The sequence below is a fragment of the Haliaeetus leucocephalus genome, unplaced genomic scaffold (assembly GCF_000737465.1).
Source record: "Haliaeetus leucocephalus isolate CR32 unplaced genomic scaffold, Haliaeetus_leucocephalus-4.0 Scaffold182, whole genome shotgun sequence".
NCBI classification, from domain to species: Eukaryota; Metazoa; Chordata; class Aves; order Accipitriformes; family Accipitridae; genus Haliaeetus; species Haliaeetus leucocephalus.
Window position 1 is genome coordinate 686281 of NW_010972618.1, and position 14764 is coordinate 701044.

Genomic DNA, 14764 nt, shown 5'->3' on the forward strand with positions numbered 1-14764 from the left:
CGGGCAGCCCCTCGGGTCGGTCGGGCAGCCCCTCGGGTGGGCCGGACGCCGTCGCTAACGCTGTGCTTGCCCCCGCAGAGAGCGGAGTCACCGGGAGCATGCTGCTGGACCTGCCGGCCTGCGCCCTCGAGGTCACTCGCGTCTGGTGAGAGCCGCCCCCGCGGGCCCGGGCGGCGGCAGGGTGGAAGGGCGGTGGAAGGCGGCTCCTTCTCTCGGCCCCATGAGGCGGCCCGCGCCCGGTCTGGGTGAGCCCCCGGGTCCTCCGGTGCTGGCCGGGCTCTGGGAGGTGTGGCCGGCTCTTGGGGGTTCCCCACCGCCCTGGGGAATGGCTCCTTCTTTAGAACTTTTAGGAGGACCTTTAGCGAGGGGCTTCAGGGCGGTGAGGTCCCTGCAGGGGGCGGGGGTCACGGGAGCTGCTGCAGGACGGTCCCTGCCTCGCAGCTCCTGGAGAAAGACGTTTCCTGACCTAACAGGATGGCTTTGTCCCGTTTCTGCCCTTAATGCCCGAGAGCTTGGCTGTAAGGACAGTCGGAGCAGGTGTACGTGACGGGACGGGCTCTGTGTGGCTGGTCTCAGATCCTTCAGAACAGTTTACCACTTTGTTATAAACGCTCGTGACAAATTGGAGGAGCCAATTTGTATTGAATAAAAAAATCGAATTTATTAGCAAGCGATAAGAGAGCAAAACAGCGCTGGGTGGCTGGGGAGGCAATGCTCCGCCACAGGCCCGCAACTTTATGTTACCGTTACATTCCTTATATACATTTCATGTACCCCTTTCTTGTAAGTCTCCGCCTTGTCCTGCTTCTTCTTTCTTCACTTGTGCAGGTCTGTTACTATGCAGATTCGGTAAATTTTCTCAAGGATGAGTATCCTTTGATGTAGAATGTCTTTTGATGTGGAGAAATACAGTCTGGGTTAATTGCAGCTGTTGTCCTTCCTCTCCTTATCTAGTAAGTTATAGCCATTGCTTTTTTCCCCCTTATCTAGTAAGTTATAGCTATTGCCCTCTTCCCGTGACCTTTACGCATCACTTAAGCAAGTTTTTGTTAATTACACAAGGCATATGTTAACTCTCAATATGTCTCTTCCCCCTTCTCGATTTCATGAACAAAGTTAACCCGTTCATTACAACTTCCCCTGCTGATCGCAGCACAGCTACCGCCATCCAGCTAGTTGCCCAGGAACCATGAGAAGGGAAAAAATCCATTTAAAAAGCTTTCATGAAAATACCACCAGCAGCATGATAACCTTTTAAGTGCTAATAGGAACACTGGTGTAAACTCGGGGGGGGTTGGTGAGAACTTTATTCTCAGTGTAAAGTTAATGCTGCTCTGATTCTAGTAATGACAGTAGTAAAAACTTCTAAAATAATGAGTAGGCTCTGCTTTGCGGAGGCTGCGTTTCACCCCTCTCCCTGAGAGAAGTCCCAGGCCTTGAAATTTTAATCTTGCAACAGTTGCTGGGACTTTGCTCTTTGTTGCGTGTGCTACGATAGGGTGGACTGTTAAGGGAAAAGAGATTTTGTTGTGTGTCCTGACAGAATACAGGCCTGTGGGCGAGTGGCAGAGTTCAGTGGCCAGTGTGAGCTGTCACAGCACTTGGCTGTGGGGAGTGGGCATTCTGGCTAAGTCTTACTCCCAGCTCGGTAATGGTCAGCTGCCACGAGCACAGGAAAGCTGAATGCTGTCTTAAAGCATGTAAAGGTTGTTCCCAGCAGTGAAGGAAATGACTGGTCCCCAAAACCTTGTAATTCTTCTGGTGGTGAATATACTTTCTTGCTCTTCTGAAACAGAAGAGAGTATAAAGGCATCCTGTCATCCTATGTGTCTGAATGGCCCCTGCTGCCCCTTCTCTGCCCCACTGGGGTTGGGTTTGCTCAGCTCTCCTGGGATGTGAGCCTGCTTGCTCACCACATACTTCCTGGCACTTTTTAATCTTTAAATGTCTTTTCTTTACTCCTTTGCTAACCTTGTTCATGCTGTTTCCTTCAAATGTCTCTCAAAACCCAACTGTTCCGCTCAAGCTCTTTGCTAATGTTGTGGTTAGGGGACCTAAGGCAGTTTGGAGTGTGGTTATCTGGCAGGCGTACACAAGTGCAGAGCTGTGCTTGTCTGCTGGGGGTTTTGCATACTTGCACACTTTAATGTGCAGGTTGGCTCCTTGGCTGAAAACTTGTTAGAGCTAACACCATGCTGAGGATGAAGAGCCTCATCTCTATTATATTGAGACATCCTGGCTGCGCTCGCAACTTGTGAAGGGTGAGTTGAAAGACCAGGCATCTGGGTGTGACCATTGGTAGAGAAAGAAGAGCTGGCGTGGCTCAAGATGACAAGGCAGAAGGGTTGTGCTTTGGCAGAAATAAGATGTTGGCAGGAGTCATTAAGGTATTTTTGTTTTTTTGGAAGAAGAGTTTTAACTGCAGCTGTTTGAAGTGTGCAGATAGAAATGGTGTGGTATCATGAGGAAGGCAGCTAAAGGCTTTATTTGCTTCTGAAGTATAAAGTAATTGTCTAATTGAAATAACAAGCAGATGTATAGTTTCTGTTTAGAGACTACCAGAAGGCTGGTTGCTTTTAGTACCTCACTGGCTGTCTGAGCATCAAGTGCCCATATGAACGCTCAGACACACTGGACATCTGCAGGCTGCTCTGTGGGTCATCAGAAACTTGTCGGTCAGGCTCTGTTAGTGCTGAATGTAGGCAGGCAGGACGGGGTAGTGAGGAACTCCCTCCAAGCATGTGGTACAGGCAGTAGAGTCAAACAGCTGTGAAGAGCTTTCAGTCAGTATGGGGAGTAGATGGTGTTGGGTGTATGGAATGACATGCTTGTGGGTTTTCTTCTGTAAGGTGTTTCCTTCAATGAGATCTGACATCTTGTTTCTGTTCAGCTGAAAAATGTTGCGAGTTGGATGAGAAATTGCTAAAGCCTTCTGCTTTTTAAAAACATCTCAACTTTGCGCTAAAGAATCATCCCTTTTGCATGCATCTTTCTGCTGCACACTGTGTCCTACAGTAACTTTCATAATTTCTCTGTGACAGGTCAGTAATGAATGTGTATGTTTAGTTCCCTGCCACCCCTGGACGTTCAGCAGACAGAGCTTGGGATGACAAGGGCCTGGAGACAGCGCTGTGGGTTTCCCATGCGATCTCGTGTTCCTGGAAGTGGATGTTTTGTGTGGCATGCTGCATGCTAAATACAAATGATCAGTAGGGCTGTCTGGTTGACCTCTCTGGAATAGTTAAGTTCCTAATGGATGTAGGAAAGGGGTTTTCTCATCCTTGTCACCTGTGGCATGAGGGAGGGTGTGGGGAAAGCAGGGAGGGGCGGAGGGGAGTGCATAGGGAAGTGTCAGTTCTCACCTTTTCAAAGACAGCCAGCAGTATTGGCTGCAGAGCCCTGGAAAACCACAGTACCAGTACATGATTTGTGTGTAACCTCCTGGTTGAGGTGGTCGTACCATGTAGACACCAGGTGAAAAATCCCCTGCTGTTGTTTTTTATCTGAAGAAGGATAGAGAGCTGTCTGTGGTGCGACATTCAGGTGATCATTCACACCAGTACTGTATTGATGGCATGCTTTGTCATCTGGAGGCCAAACCCAAAACAAAAGTTAGTGTTCCTGGAGGCAGGGCAAGACTACAAGAGGCACAGGGCAGTGATGTGGTATGTCAGGCGGGGACTTCCCAGCCTCCCTGGTTGGACCTATGCCTTTTGCTGCTCTCTCACCCATGTGCAGCACCAATCTGTCCCCAGGGGTGACTCCAGCACATACAGTGCAGAGAGCTGTGTTAGGAGTGTTTAATTCAGCCCTGCTGCAGGTGAGTTTCTGGAGCAAAGCAGCACATTAGGCTATGCTCTTTCTGGACAATGTTTGCATAGGTAGTTGTATAATAAACTGTACTGTCAGTAGTAGAGAGCTGTCCTTTCTCTGCTCTTCCTCTAGTTGCAGTCACTGGTAATTTCTCAAGATGGTAGGTGCCCACACACCTTCCTCCTTACGTACCTGGCTATTTTCCAGTTAATTTTCTCCTCACTCCTGAATTTTTGTGGCCTTTAAAAGTATAATCAAGTGCTTCAAATCAACATCAACATGCTGTGCCCTGTATTCAGCAGCACTGTCCCTCACTTAACATTGGGTGCTGCTTTGCACTGCCTCACCTTCTCAAAAATGTCATGAAGTCCTACCTCATGTACTTTGCATGGCCCAGAGTATCTTTTTGGGCGATTGTTACCTGAGGTCTATTGTGTGACTATATGGTGGTGCTGCTGTATCTCTTGCAGCATTACAGCTCGTTGAGAAACACACTTGTGATGTTTGATCTCCATTATTAGCATGCTTTGAAGTGATATCCACTGAAGACCTCAGCTGTAATTAAGAACCTGGGGGTCATCTCTGTACATCAAGTTTGGGTGTTAATTCTTCAAGTCTGCTGAAGCAAAGATGCTCTAGTCCAGGTGTGGTTCTGCATGTTAGCTAAGTGTCTTGAGAGACAACTTCTCCACAGAAGTAAAATAAATATAGATGGCTGGAAGCAGATTGGTTCTGACTTTGCTGTCCCTGAACTGTTTTTGAAGGTAGTGATGGAGATGCTTGGTTACCAGCCCAAGCACTAGTCCTGCCTGAGCTAGCCATACTTGCGGTCAGAAAGGTTACACGTTTCTTAGAAGCAGCAGTTGAATATTCTTGGTCCCATTTTCAAGATAGACCTCAAAGAGCAGTTGGTGGTTGCTTTTCCTGGGAGCGTAAGGATAGATGTGTACAAGCTTCTGGTTTGCTGGCCGCAGAAGGGTTCCTTGGCTCTTCCACCATGCCAAAGTTCATCTTCTCTTAGCAGAGAGAAGAAGGACGGGCAGATGCAGGTGCTCCTCCTCTTGTCCTCGATGTTAGCCCTGTAAATAGTGTAAATAGCCTCTGTTGCCCTGTAAATAGTGGGCTCTTTCAGGAACTCCCTTGTAAGTATCTGGGAGTTTGTGACTGTTGCTACAGACTGAGCTACTTTGGATGTGAAGTAACACACTGGTCAGAGCATCACCACTGGTGCTTTTCATCTTGCTTGCAAGTGGGGGCAGCTAAAGACTTGTGACAATCTGTGAGCAGGAGAGGCTGCAGCCCAAGAGCTCCCTCTTAGGGAAAGGGATGCTAAGTGGTTAAGACAAAAACTGCTCACTGGCAGCTCAGACCTATGCATTTAATATTTTATGGATTGTGAATTATTAAATTATTTGGATGAAAATATGTAGTGCATCAAGCAGTATCTTTTGCTAATAGTTGACATTTTATAGTATTGTTTTCTGTTAAAGTTTAAATTGAAGGACTGATATAAAACTGATCTCGGGGTGGTTAACTGCTGAAGAGTGCAAAGGTAGCAAATCATGTAGCAAATCATACTTTCTCATGATAAAGTGTTTGCTGTCACTCTGAGCCTGAAGCCATTTTGTTCAAGGACAAGGCTTGCAGACACAGTTAATAGAAGTGGGTGTAGTAGAGTGTATTATCTCTCCCTGCAGACTTGTCCTGCCTGTGCTTGTAGACTACTGCGGCTACAGCAGAGTACCTGCACTGAAAGTTTACCTGTGTCTTGTGAAGTGGACCTTTCATAATTTATTAAAAATGACAGCAAAATATCTTTATGAAATAGAAGAATCAATTCTCAACAAAATTAGAGCATCTTTTAAGCTCTGATGGTTCTGCTGTTGGTATTGAAATTAATTTATGTAAAATTCAAGTTAATCTGGTAAAATTAAACTTAATACAGAGTTGACTAACAAAGAAATTTTTATAGAAATTGTTTATTGAACTTTGACATTTTAGTTTAAGGAATTTTTCAACCTTAAAAAATGTCAGTTTTTCACGCACTGCATGCTGTCTTTCCCATAAATTTAAAGGACTTATCCCCAAATGTGACTTTCCCTAAAATAAATTTATGAAAAAATTGTGTATTTCCTGGTATTTCTCTTTCTTGGTTTTGTGTAAGTGGGAGAAGCACTTACACTGCTTTACAGGCAACTTCTGTAGCTATTTCTTCTCTTCCTTCTATACTTGACTTTAGAAGGATAAATGCTTTCAATGTTTTTCTGAAAAACCTGCAGAAATATGTATTTCCATAAAAGGGTCAACAAATATAAGAGTAACATAAACTCACTAAAGTAATTCCATATGTACTGCAAATTGTAAAGGGAAATGCATTGCAAACTTTGCTCTCAATGTCTTTTTTTCCTTTCTAGCCTCCCTGCTGAGAGACTGAAAGTGCTGGCCTGCCTGAACAAACTGAGACAGCAGCACGTGGATGTAATGAAGGTAGCCCCAGCACCGAGTCGGGAGGGCACCACTTCCAGGGCCTCATTGGTGCTTAGCAGCTCTGTCTCTCTCCCTGTCTCTCTGCTTCCCCTCCTTTTGGCTTGGTGGTGCCAGCTGGTGCTGTGATGGTGCCTTTCCTTTGCAGAGCAGCAAACTCTGAGCCCTTCTCCTCGATAGTGGGTGGTCTTTGAAAAACCACATTAACTAGAAAAATTGTTAAAATCATCATCCGTGAGATTTATGTGGGCACCTGGCTGTTGTGAGAGATTGAATGAGCAGATGAGCAGTTTGAAATGTGTTGAGAAGCTTCCACCCTTTCTGCATCTCTTTGTGTAGAGCCCTCCCCTTGGGTTTTTTATTAGTTTAGCCCCAGGTCTGGGTTAACAGACTCCTCCTTGCTTCCACTGTTTGCCGTGTCCAACAGTTTCTCACAGTGGTGTATGTTGGTTTAACTCGGGCCAGGGCTGCACACATTCCTTAGTAGTCTGCACATCCACTAGAGCCCTGTCAGCTCAGTGACTGAGAGTAGAGAGAACACAGGAAAGCCTTATTTGTCTCAATAATGAGGCAAATATGTGCCTCACACCAAGATATGTGTGTGATAAAATGGTTTTGTTGCAAATATTTTGATAAAGAAATTAAAATCTAATTATATAAAAGAGTTTGGTTTGATTAAGAAGTAGAAAATTGTGAAGCATAGGTATGGGAGTGTTAAGTTTGAAATGTAGTCATAGGAACTTAGGAACTTTAGAAAATGTACTGTGTGTAAGTATAAGAATTCAAGTATTGTCTAAAATCAGTTAATCACAGAAACTTTGACAAAGATTTGTTGGTTTGTAGTGTTTTGTTTTAGGAAACTAAGGAAACCGCTATGGGCACTAGTTTGCTGCTTGGAAACCCCTTACCCTTCCCACCTCGATCTAATTATCGAGGATTCCAATCAGTAGAGTTAAGTGAGATTAACCAATGATTGTTTTAACATAAGAATATTAATAAGATGGTGTGACTGAAGGACCAATTATTAGAAAGGTTAAATTTAAGAATAGACATAGTATGCATTTTTATGTAAACTAGTATAGATGATGGTGAGAATTGTATTACGCAGAATCACCTAAGAGAGGTCAAGCGGACAAGTGAGGAAGACTATGGAAGACCACCAGAGGGCTTCTGAAGACCACCAGAGACCTTCACTGCGCCTGCGTGAAGAGACATTTATATATGCTAGTGATTTATTGGAAAGTTAATGATTATGTATAACATTTTCCAGAAATTTAGTGAATATGTATAACAGGTGTGTATTTAACCTGCATAGTTAGACTAGCCAGGTGCACACGATAGGTGGAGCGATCCCCCATGTGCCCAGCACTGCAATAAAGGAGTGCCTGCTTCTTAACTTTTCATTGCTGTTAAGGAGTTTTATTCCGGATTTCAGTAACAGTTTTATCTGCTGTTTTGAGGCAAGGATTAAATGTGTGTGTTTATCTTCTCTAGTAAGTCACTATAGTTACTCAGATGTCTCTTAAAACATGTGCTTAGGGATGATCAGGGAGTACTTCTTTCATATTTCAATTATCTTGGGTTTTGCATTTTCTTTTATGAAAAAGGTAAATCAAAATTTCCACTCTGCAAAATTTCACTTGATTTTAAAAAACATAAACAGCGTCAAACCAAACACTTCTTATTAGGTATCTCAGACATGTATTGCAGTATCCTGTTTTAACTGGAATAGCAGAATAAAGACAGCGGTTTTCTCAAGTGTTAAGTTTTGGAATTACACAGGTGCAGATAACATTTTTAGAGATTTTGACTTTAATTCCCTTGCCCTCTGAAATATGCAGCTTTGTCTTTTTTGATGTCATGCTTAAGTAGTTCTCCAAGATAAATCTTGATACAGGGTAGGCAGGATACAGCTTTTTTCAAGAGAAGACAAAACAGTCCCCCTCTCCCACCAAATACCTAACCATTCTAGGAATCCTTTACCTTGGTGCCTGTTTCTTTTGAAAGTCAAATTTTAAATGTTAATTACACTATTGTTTGGCTTTTGTAGGTTTTTAACGATCCAATTCATGGGCACATTGAAATACATCCCCTTCTTGTTCGTATCATCGACACGCCTCAGTTTCAGCGTCTTCGATACATTAAGCAGCTGGGTGGCACTTACTTTGTTTTTCCAGGAGCCTCTCACAACCGCTTTGAACACTCCATAGGGTAAGGTGATGTCGCCTTGCATGCACATCTCTTGCATTTGGATTTCTCCGAGTTTGGTTCCACTAACGTGGAGTGCCAGCCAAGGGGCATCACTGTCTTTTGAGCATCGGTGAAAACTGCTATGGTGGCATTTTTGGTCTCACAAATGTTCCTGGATTTCCTGTGTGATCATGGGCTGTTCCCTTGAACTTCATTTAATAAAGACAGTGCTTTATGTTCTCCCTGGTCAAAATTTGAGTTTTAAAGCAGAAACCTGGGAAGGGTACCGGGGCTGCTATAAATGACATGCCAGACAGTTATAATCCCCTCATTGTCCAGCACAGCTAAAACCCATTTTATCTGTAATGTTTGCATTTGTAGCTGTGTGCTTTATGCAGTCGATGGCAGATTGTCAGGCTGTTAGCTGTAATAAAAGTTAAACAGAAACAGGTGATGGACAGGGGGATTCCCACAGTGTTGCTAGGTTGTTCATGCTCCACAGAGAAGCTGATTAATGACAAATTTAAGCTTGTTTTAAAGGTATATCCCAAGGTGCAGAGAAATTAAACTAGTCAGTGGTTTTTGTTCAGGTGATCTGGCCAGCCTAAAGTTGCTTTTGTTAGTTCTGAAATATTGTGGAGTAAGTCTGGCTTCTGTCCCCACTCGGTGATGCTAACAAGATGCAAATGGCTATTGAAAAAGGGTCAAATTAGAGAGGCAAGCTGGAATTGATTGCATCTGGTGAACCTGAAAAGACAAAAATGTGAGGGATATGAACAAAACTTTCACATTAGGAGTCTGAAAACTCCAGTGGTATCAACAACCTTTTATTTTAAACAGTCCGATTAATCTATATAGCTAAACTTAGGACATTTGTTCTCAACTTGTTTATCATTGTGAAGATTTCTACAGTGTTAAAATAGAAGAAATGAGCTTTGTGTGATTGTTGGTCTAGTAAAAAAACACAAAACAGTAAAATTTGGTCCAATAAAAGGTACTACCTCATCATATAAAACCTTGTCTTACTTTAAGGTGTTCTGCAAGGGGGACTATTGAGGCAAGTAGAAAAGGAAGTTGGTGTAGCACTTTGTCCTGGTTTCAGCTGGGATAGAGTTAACTGTCTTCCTAGTAGCTGGTACAGTGCTATGTTTTGAGTTCAGTATGTGAAGAATGTTGATAACACTGATGTTTTCAGTTGTTGCTCAGTAGTGTTTAGACTATAGTCAAGGATTTTTCAGCTTCTCATGCCCAGCCAGGGCACCTGACCCAAACTGGCCAACAGTGTGTTCCATACCATGTGACATCCCATCTAGTTTAGGAACTGGTAAGTGGGGGGCAGGGATCCGCCGCTCGGGGACTGGCTGGGTGTCGGTCGGTGGGTGGTGAGCAATTGCCCTGCGCATCATTTGTACATTCCAATCCTTTTATTACTACTGCTGTCATTTTATTAGTGTTATCATTATCACTATTAGTTTCTTCTTTTCTGTTCTATTAAACCGTTCTTATCTCAACCCACGAGTTTTACTTCTTTTCCTGATTTTCTCCCCCATCCCACTGGATGGGGGGGGAGTGAGTGAGTGGCTGCATGGTGCTTAGTTGCTGGCTGGGGTTAAACCATGACACACTTGTAAACAGTTTATAGAATGTGCCATATATTTGTTCCTGCTGTTTTCATATCATGAGAACAGAGGCCATTCAGTAAAATGTCAGATCTAAAATTAATGAAAGAAAGAGAAATAATTGTCATAAGCTATTGTGAAAATAGCAATTTCAAAGAAGAACAAAATGCTTTGGTGACTGTTGTGGACCTTTGCAGTTGTACTGACTCAAGTCAAAGGGTGATATGTAAGCTGTGGTGCTTCAAGATCACACTGTCAGTAGGGCGCTGCTGTTTGCTTACACAGTTACTCCATGGTTATGCATTATGAAATACTGCAGGATGCTGTTGTCTCCATGTTTGGGGCATGGTATCTCATGCTTTGTGCTTTCAAATGTGTTACTGATGACTAAAGCTCTACTACAGAAAATAACTTGTCTGATTCTTTTGCAGGTCAGGGTTTGAGTATTTGTAGTGTGCTCTCTCTCAGACAAGGGGTATGACTTAATAGAACAAAATAGAATAGGTGAACTGCTCCTTTTCTGTTCAGCCTAAAACACTACTATATTCACTTTTTTTTTTTACACCCCAACACCTGCAATAGGGTGGGCTACCTAGCAGGATGTCTGGTTCGTGCACTGAAGGAGAGACAACCAGAACTGGATATAACCCAGCGAGATATCCTCTGTGTAGAAATTGCTGGGCTTTGTCATGATTTGGGTAAGCAACACTTAGGATGGCTCATTGCTCTTTGAAAGGTAACCTGGATGACAAGCTGGCTGTGAGATCAGAATGTGAGAGCTGTTTTGGGCTGCTCAGTGCATGGCTATATTCTGAGATGGGATTTGTCTGTTCCTGTTTGGTTCGGAGTACAACTGTGGAGGCAGCTCCACTTGGTGAATCTGTAACTGCTCTTAGCTAGTTTTTTGTCTTGTTTCCATATGGTGTTTAGAGTTCTGCCCTCAGTGGCTAAAGTATCCGCTTTCTTCTGTGATGTCATCAGGTCTCCTAAAACATTTCAGAGTGAAAATTAATAGCCCTTTAAAAAATTGTTACAATTATTTTATAACTACTTATTTTCTTCAGAGGTGGTGCAGAGTAATGTTCTCAGTGTTACTGTAGTACTTGCCTGTGGTGTAGGTAATGGAACTGGCTATGTTAAGCGCAGTAGTACTTAAGGTGTCTTAGGAAAGTGTACTTGCTGTAGCTGAATCTTCCTCACAGATGATATCAAGATCAAGTCAAATACAAGAGAATCCAGATCTTTAGCTTGCTCAAAATATTTTTACTGACAACCGTGTCTCAGATTAAACCTGTGTAATCTTTATTTTTAAGGTCATGGGCCATTTTCACACATGTTTGATGGAAGATTTATTCCACTCACTCGTCCAGATTTGAAGTGGAAGGTAGGCTTTTCACTATTAAAGTTAAAATAGAAAACTGAAATTTTTAAAGGCAGAATAATTTCATCTTTAAAGACTGCCAGTGCTTGTGAGAATATAGTGATGATCTCACCTTTTCTTGTTGCATCATTTTGATGGCATAATTAGAAACCAGAATGTTGTCTTCTAATCTTGTAATGATTTCGTAGTTGTTCTCTTTAACTGTTTGGGCAATGTCAGCCCCTCAGTATGGCCGTGAGCAGATGCAGCCTTACTAGCAAAGTAGAACGAGGTGTGGGAAGAAGTGAGGGCAGATATTTGTCACCAGCATCTCTTCCCTGAAAGTGCAAATGCTCTTGAACTCCTGTGTACTTTCATGAAATGGGTTTGTGTATGCACGTCCTCTTCCTGCAGATGTCACGCTGGGTGACACAGAGGAGAAATGAAATGCCTCAGTCTTGTCAGTGCCTGTAGTGTGACTCTGAAGAGGCAGACTTCATTAGGACGGCACCGATCATATTGAGCCAGCGTTGTGCCTCAAAATGTGTATTGCGAGCTTTCTTTAGAATATATTTTACAGATGCAAAGTACCAACTGGGAGATTCCTTTCCAGTTTAAGATTTTAGTTCAAGGCCAGGATATTTAATACAGTGATTCAAACTTTCAGAAACTTTGAACAGAGTTTCAAGGGTTGTTTGCTGTGAATGAAATGTAATGCAGTCCTTTCAGGCCTCTCTCTGCTTGTAATTACTAAGCAAAATCACCCAAGTGAGCTTGTTTATCTCCTGCCCAGCAGAATTGGTTATTTTGTCTTTTAGCATTGTAACTGTCTTACTGCTGTTTGTCAAGATACAAAATTAACAGCTCTCTGCTGAAGAGTGTGTTTCTGGACTCTCTAGACTGTGTGATTTCCTGTTTGATTAGATACAAAATGAACAGAAACTCACCCACGTGGTGCACTTTGACACAACCATGCCCAGGTGTCCTGCCGCAGTGCTGCTGGGTTAGGAGAAAGCTGTGACACTGTAGGAAAGATGCTTAAACTTTGTAATGCAACGTTTGGGTGTTTTTTTTCACAGCATGAAACTGCTTCTGTTGAAATGTTTGAGCACCTGATTGCTTCCAATAAACTAGAAGAAATCATGAAGTCCTATGGTCTTGTCCTGGAAGAGGATATGAACTTCATTAAGGAACAAATAGGAGGGCCTATAGATGAAACTGCTTGTGAGAAATCGGTGAGTCAGTGTACTGCTCCTGTGGTTATCCCAATAAATGTCTTTAATTTTACTGAAAGAGTAGATAATTTTTGCTTCTGCCATGTTTTGTTATTTATTTGTAGCCCCATGAAATTCTGAGAATCCTGGCACAAGAGATGCTAGAGAAGTGTAGTGCTTATTTCTGAGAGTGCTGGCAGGAGGTGGTAGCTTCACTCTGTTATGTCCTTATGTCTTCCTGAGAAGTTCTTACCTCAAAGTCTTCAGATTAGAGGAAAGCTTAAGAATGTTATCTATATTTAGTGAACCTAATTCACTGTAACTAGATTGGTAGAACTGAATTTTTAATGGAAACCTTAAATGACCAGGTTAGGATAACAGCCTGTTTACTGGATGCCTGAAGGTGGTGGTGGTGGGAGGTTGTGTTTTCAGGTGGCCATGTGAAGAAAATGTGGAGATAGTTTGGGGTAACAAGCTGATAATGGATAACAAAGCTGAGAACTAGCAGAGATGAGTCAATGAGCAATACAAAGCGTGGCCCAAGTGCCAGAGTCGCATCAGCTTTGATGACAGTAGAAAAATGCTTGGATTTATTGCAGTGACAAACATAGAGACTTGAAGAAATGTGTTGCCTCAAGAGGCAAGGAAGAAGAGATCGTGATTATTAATCCTTGCAATTCTATGAAAGAATCAAGTCCTCTCTCCTCACTTTACAGCTCTTGTCATCTCTTCAAGAACACCCATTCAGTTGCTACCAGAATTAAGAATGTGTCAGTGGGAGATTTGTCATGACAATCTGGTCCTAATCAGAATTTGTATGTTGTCCCAAACAAATCAACCACAAATATTAGCACTTACCCATTATGTTCTGCTGTAGTAGTGTGTAGTTCTACCACGTTTACTCCAGCACTCTAATGATAAACGTAGGGAACTTAGCATAATAAAATTCAGTCTGAGGCCTTGTAGGAAGGGGATATTAAGTTACAAAGTCTGCAAGTTGATTTTTACCCACTCACGCTCATTTGCACACAAATCTTGCTGCCTGCCACTTCCATTAATCTTGTGCCAGGTTCTTACCCAATGTCTGTTTTCCCTTGTTTGGATTCTATGCCTGTTTTTCAGCAGGATAATAGGAAAAGGAGTGTCATACATGATACGTTGCAACCTTCTTGCCACCCTCCTGGTGTTAGGCTGCAGGATCTTCCACTGGCAGGCATTTGTACTGTGGTGGTCTTACCGGAGTACAAGCTCCTCTACTGATGAGGTCTCTGTGCTGTGATGCTATCACATTGCAGGCCTTCCAGTCCTGACACAAACAATGGGTTGTTTATGCTTTGAACATAAATGATCTCCTGAACATTGTCCCAGTAGCCGAGCTCTGTGATCAGCACAGGATGTTTTTATCTATGATGTGCTCTCTTCCTGCTGCTTGCACACATTTCCATTCTTATTCATATCAATTTTAAAATTTTTGTAATGCAGATAACATGAAAGCCATCTACCTGTTTGTGTACAATGTTTTCCACCTTCAGAATTTCAAGACCACTTTATGGCATTTTTTGTTTAGCTGAAGAATCACTAAGTTTTCAAGAAAATAATGTTTATGTGGAACTTGTATCTTCTTATTTTGGTGTTGATTTCCTGTTTGCCTCATGGCTGAATTATCACTTGCTGGTTAGGATTTTAAGTAGCTGGCTGTTTAAACAATTTTTGTTTAAAACATCTAAATAATTGTTTTAAAACTCTGTTCTATAAAGCTGTATAGTTGGTTGCAGAAGACTGCAAGACAGTGACGTGTTTGTGGGTTTAACTAATTCCCTGAGGATTAAATTATTCCAACCTTTTCCCCTCTTCGTTGCTATGCATCCTTTTTTTTTTCAGCGTTTCAAAGCTGCAGGCTTTGCTTTAGTAGAATGGGAAGTGAAATACTTGTGTACATGGTTCTTATTCTTCCTGATATTCTGGGAAGTCAGCTGCTTAAGCCCTAGTTCTGGATTTCTAATGCCCAACAGCTTCTGAAAGCTCTTGCATTGTCTTTGTGGTGTTTGCTGCCTCAGTGTTGGATGTTTATCAGAGGGAAAATC

General features: G+C 42.6%; 1 protein-coding gene across 2 annotated transcripts in view; it reads left to right on the forward strand.

Moving 5' to 3' along the window:
- Positions 1-82: 82 nt before the first annotated feature.
- SAMHD1 (SAM domain and HD domain 1) overlaps positions 83-14764 on the forward strand; it is a 31390-nt gene continuing 16708 nt past the window's right edge. Inside the window, exons 1-6 of one of the 2 annotated variants that reach the window (XM_010564547.1) lie at positions 83-145; positions 6228-6300; positions 8348-8508; positions 10689-10804; positions 11420-11490; positions 12546-12701. In XM_010564547.1, the coding sequence (XP_010562849.1) occupies positions 99-145; positions 6228-6300; positions 8348-8508; positions 10689-10804; positions 11420-11490; positions 12546-12701 (624 nt within the window). In that variant the 5' untranslated portion in view covers positions 83-98. Of the gene's footprint in view, positions 146-1633; positions 2262-6227; positions 6301-8347; positions 8509-10688; positions 10805-11419; positions 11491-12545; positions 12702-14764 lie in introns of those variants that run through there. The other variant, XM_010564548.1, reaches the window with a different exon arrangement.